General features: G+C 41.7%; 2 protein-coding genes across 2 annotated transcripts; one reads left to right on the forward strand and one right to left on the reverse strand.

The window, feature by feature from the left end:
• Nucleotides 1-441: 441 nt before the first annotated feature.
• Nucleotides 442-1096, forward strand: LOC112139250 (cyclin-G1). The gene is made up of 2 exons (XM_024261996.2): nt 442-740; nt 817-1096. Exons 1-2 carry the CDS (start codon nt 477-479, stop codon nt 1072-1074), a joined length of 522 nt encoding a protein of 173 aa, XP_024117764.2. The 5' UTR covers nt 442-476; the 3' UTR covers nt 1075-1096.
• A 381-nt stretch (nt 1097-1477) lies between these two features.
• LOC112139249 (ankyrin repeat domain-containing protein SOWAHC) lies at nt 1478-2262 on the reverse strand (the record flags this gene model as incomplete). Its single annotated transcript, XM_036210994.1, is given in 1 exon segment — nt 1478-2262. A coding segment is annotated over 1 exon segment (785 nt), but the record flags the coding sequence as incomplete, so codon positions are not given.
• Nucleotides 2263-5274: the final 3012 nt, after the last annotated feature.

Raw genomic sequence — 5274 nt, forward strand, 5'->3', positions numbered from 1 at the left:
TTTCTATGGCAGGAACATGTCCCGACATGACGCAGGTTTTGCCCTGACGGGGCCTGACCCACTTTTACTCGCTGTCCTAACAGCCAACAGCCAAAACAAGTATTTAATACATTAAAATGTTTTAAACTTGGCGTTAGATACTTGCTTTAGTAATATTTAAATACAATATGTGTTCATTTTATCTAGTATGTGTTAAATGACTCCTCCCCCTAACCCTCAGAAGTTCTAACAGGTGACAGCTGTAACAAATTTGTTATTTGATAACTTACCAATATAGAAACTCTGTCTGTTTGCTGTCTTCTGAGCTGTACACATTTTTTAGCCATGTATAACATGTTGAATGCAGTTCTACACAAGTTTGGGGTCGTCTTTTTCTTTTCCCTTTCATGTAAATGAAGTTGATCCTCAGCAGCTCGATGTGTGATCATTTAGATGACCTGCCAAGTGATCTCTATTCCTTCTTTTGCTCTTTACAGATGATTGATAAAGTGACTGGAGCTGGAGTGCAGCCCTCTGCGGCTCAGCTGAAGACCCTGATAGATCTGGAGTCTCGATTCCAACCAAAGCTGAGTGGCTTGAGGCTCATTGAGTGCGCCCAGGACAATGGCTTAAGGATGACCGCCAAACTCAGAGAGCTGGAGGTGAAAGACCTGCTCTCTCTTTCCAGGTTTTTTGGTTTTAGCTCTGAGACCTTCTCCTTGGCTGTGAGCCTGCTGGATCGATTTCTCTCTGTTATGAAGGTTTGTAATTAAACTGGTATGTCTTTGTTTGCTGTTTCATGGAACTCAATAAAAGTAATGTTAATGTACATTTCAGATTCAGCCAAAGCACCTCTCCTGTGTTGGTCTTTGCTGCTTCTACATCGCTGTGAAGTCCTCAGAGGAGGAGAAAAATGTGCCTCTGGCAAATGACCTCATCCGCATCAGTCAGAATCGCTTCACTGTGTCTGATATGATGAGGATGGAGAAGATCATCATGGAGAAGCTGTACTGGAAGGTGAAAGCCCCCACAGCCCTCCACTTTCTACGACTGATTCACAGTCACATTCAAGAGCAGCTTGACTCTGAGAGGTAACCCACATTTGAAATCAAAATTTGGATACTTTGCATACTTTGCATAACTGACCTCATCCAAGGCCGCGTTGCCATGTCCTGCATGAAAAGCTTTGTTTTTTTGCTGTAAGTGTAACACAGCCTGTTTCAAACTGGACACTGTACTTTTGTACACTATCAAAATATGAAATTCAAGTTGACGCTTACAGGTTAAAGAGAAAGTAAAAAAAAAACTTTTTTAAATTTTAGAAGTACGTTAACAGTGATGCACTGTTGTAAGTTCTGCAATACAGTTGCAATAACTACATTCTTTAAGATGAGTCTATGACCACTCGTGTACTGATTTGCTTGTTTTATGCTTTTTCCCCATGTGAGGGTGGAACAGTTTACTAATTGTGTTGAAGCTTTTTGTCTGCCCCTTGTAATCCTCCTCCTCCTCTTCCTCATCTGTCTTGTCCTGTCCTCCCAGAAGTGCTTTAAGCTCTGTAGAAGCACCTTCATCCAGATAGTGGACGGCTTTCCTCCCATCGTTGTCCCTCTCGCTTATACTGGCCCCGTACCTCTGCACAAGCAGCACCATCACCTCAGTGTGCCCATGCATGGCTGCAATGTGCAAAGGCGTGTATCCACCGTGGGATTTGGTGTTCACAAAAGTGCCTCTTTTTCTGGAGACCGCCATGAGTTCCTGGATCATGCCGCAGTTGCCATCCTTGGCGGCCCAGTGTAGAGCCGTGAAGCCCGACATGAAGTCCCTCTTCTGGGCCAGGCGGGTGTCTCGCAGCAGCAAAGCATGGATGTGTCCCCAAAGTCCAGCAGCACACTTCACAAGCCACTCATGAGCCAGTGGCTCCAAAGGCACAGAGTCCGTAGCATCTTCTGCTTGTCTAGGTGTGTTATCAATGACCTCTGACCTCCAATACTGGGCTCTCTTTGATGAATCCAACCTGTAATCTGAACAACTTCTCTGCACTTGGGGGGATGGTTCGTGCAGATCTCTAGGTGGGGATTTGACTGCAACAAGAGCAAAAACTGCTCCGGATTTACCCGCCTGATCTCCACAGATATTCAGGATTTTCACCGTGGTAAAATCCGGATTTGATGGCCCCCCTTTCTGCACCACGACGTTATTGTTTTCAGCATCTGGGTCAATCTTCCGGCAAAAACTGGACTCAGAGAGGGTCTCGGCTGGACCCGAGCCGCTACGATCCATCTGCTGAAGAAGGTTCGGCGCCACATCTTTCACAAAATCCTGGTACCTTTTCTTCACCACGACGAACTTCAAGCTCGCCACACACCGAGCTTGTGGGGAGCAGCATCACGGCTTACATCAGCTGTCAGCCTCTACGGCAGGTGTGCGTAAAGCGCTGAAGCAAGAGGAAGGATGACCTGCAGCAAACATTTAGAGGATCTGTTAATGAACTTTATGATTTATTCAATTGTAAAAGACCCATAGAGACCAGTATTCAAAAATAAAGTTGAACATTCAGACTGTTGTTCTTTAATCTGATGCGCAACTGTAATGAGGGGTTATGGGTACCATGGCAGCCAACTGCTTGGGCATTCTCCCACTTTGTGAAATAACATCTAAATAAAGAGCTCTTTGTGTGCGTAGACTAACTCAGAGAGACAGGCAGAAACGGAAGCTTGTTGTGTTGACTAAATACCCGGTCTTCATGTTGAGTCTTTAACAAGATGCCAGGATCCCAGGGTGAATCTGGCTTCTCAAGAGCATCCAGCTTGAGGCCAAAGATACATTCACACAGAGTTAGCACTGTTTACAGTGAGACTCAGATGCATTCACTTAGTTCTTGCATCCATCGTGGGAAACCTTAAGTCTCATCATTTTTTGGGATCTGTAGTCAAAGCATCACCAGTGATAGTTTTTTGCAAAAATTAAAAAACTTCTGTTGTTTTCAAAGACAGTTTCTGCATATGCAATAGTTTATAAGAGATTCGTCTGAGTTGTGAGTGGATCATTGACTAAATAAGAAAATTGGACTGAGCAATCCTTCCTCACTCAGTCTTTATAACCATTATTGCTCTACAACCTTTTTATTAACATGTTCCTGCTAATCATATATATATATATATTTCCATTAGATGTTTTCTTTACTGGAAGTTAATCAAGTTATAAATTGACAAATCAGATGGACTTCCAACAAGCTCTCCTTTGATTGGTGACAGTAGAATTGTTGACTCGGACCAATGAGAAAAGAGCTTCACCTCACACTCGCTCAGTCCAGTTCTTTTATACAGTCAATGGTGTATGCATTGTCCGGCTGGCTTACAGTCCCTCACAACATCAACAAGAACTAACTTTTCTTTCTTTGAAATTTGCACCTAAGAATGAAGAAATGCGAACTCTGGAGCTCCACGGCCATGTGGGGCTCAACAGTCTCCCTGATGAGCTGGTCAAAAGAAGAGTCAAAAAAGGATTCAGCTTCAACATCCTCTGCGTGGGTATGTCTCCTTCATTTTCTAACTATTCATTTTTTAATTTGCTGTCTGTTCATCAGTGTTTCTGCTTTTTCTCCCATTCACGTTGTTTCTCTAGGTGAGACCGGTATAGGAAAGTCAACACTTATTAACACTCTTTTCAAATCAAACTTTGAAAACGAGGAGGCCACCCATTATGATGAGGAGGTTAAGCTGCTTCCTAGAACATACGATATTCAGGAGAGCAACATCAACCTAAAAGTGACTGTGGTACACACTGTGGGCTTTGGTGACCAGCTCAACCGACTGAAAATGTATACTTTTGATGAACAATGTGGACTTTGCACATGATTTTGATTTGACTATAGTCTATCCTTCCACCAGGCTTCTTCATTCCTTCGTTCAAATATGATTGAAAACCTGATGGTTGCAAAAATATTGTTGCAAAGTGTGCCAGTACATGGCATTTCCCTCTAAAGCACAGTTGTGTGTTCATAAATGTGAGGACAAACTCTTGTAACTTTTCAACTGTTTTTCTGTGCAGCTCCGATCCCATCGTTGACTACATCGATACACAGTTTCAGAAATATCTTGATGAAGAGCTGAAGATAAAGAGTTCGCTGTTGAATTACCACGACACCAGAATCCACGTGTGTTTATATTTCATCTCTCCACACTGTAAAAAATAACCGTATATTTAACAGTAAAAACCAGTAAAACCACGACAAGAAAACCCCGTAAACTATAAAACAGTCTAAAATTGGTCTTTTGACTTGAAATTCCTGTTAACCAATTAACTGGCAAAAATATTATTTATTACATTTTTTCCTTGGAAAAAATACATAATACTACTGTAAAGGACTCTAGTACTGTTATTTTAACATAAATTTTCTGTAATGTTCATAACAGTCAAGCACTGTTATTTTTACAACTTTTTACTGACAAAAACACATTTTACTGGCTGAATGTAGAGGTACTGTAAAATGACATAGTGATTTTTGCAGTAATTTGAAAGTGGGGTAAGATGAATTAATGTTCTTCAGAATGTAAGAATCAAGATATTTTACTGTCATTGTTGTTGAGAGTTGCTTCACTGGGCATTTATTTTAATTCTTAACCATAATAATATGAAAATCCATAAAATAATATATAATTATAGTGATGAAATTTATATTTATATTATGATGCTGTTTTTCACCTTTCATCTTATCCCATGAGCTTTCTCTGCTGGGTACCGTTGATTTGGCAGTTCTTGTGTTGATTAAAACCATCAGAACTTTAGAATAAATCTCTGACAAAACAACCCAAAAGCTGCTTCTGCACTGTTTGTGTTTCTGTGATATAATAAGCTTGCTGACCCGCATTAACTAGAGAGGGGGGTATAAAAATAAGAAAAAAATGTGAGGATTTTAAAAAATATATATATATTATTATTATTGTCTCAATGGAAATAGGAAAATATAAAGCTGAGAAGGGTCGAGTTGGCTGCTTCCTCATCCCGCAGCAGCTCTCTCTGTGTTGGTCAGTCAGCCTGCAGACAGAGCTGCGGCGTGAGGGTGGGGGCTAGCATAGCTAGCATGCTCTCTCGGGCTTCGTGAGTCCCGCAAAAGCACGTCCTTCGCCCAACAGACTCCGACAACCCCGCGACATCAGAAAACAATAAAACGCTTGCATCGATCAGCCTGTGTATTCTACCCGCTAGCTTTAGCTTAGCTTAGCTTAGCTTTAGTTTATCAGCCTGTTTGACGGGGAGGAGCTGCTTCCTCTGCTCAGCTGCTTCTCTGCC

The sequence above is a fragment of the Oryzias melastigma genome, unplaced genomic scaffold (genome assembly GCF_002922805.2).
Source record: "Oryzias melastigma strain HK-1 unplaced genomic scaffold, ASM292280v2 sc00355, whole genome shotgun sequence".
Taxonomy (NCBI): Eukaryota; Metazoa; Chordata; class Actinopteri; order Beloniformes; family Adrianichthyidae; genus Oryzias; species Oryzias melastigma.

What these genes read in the sequence shown, in the direction of transcription:
- LOC112139250 (XM_024261996.2), top strand. Translation starts at nt 477, where the DNA reads ATGATTGATAAAGTGACTGGAGCTGGAGTGCAGCCCTCTGCGGCTCAG. An exon ending in GATTTCTCTCTGTTATGAAG is followed by an intron (nt 741 to 816) that starts GTTTGTAATTAA and finishes TGTACATTTCAG; the next exon opens with ATTCAGCCAAAGCACCTCTC.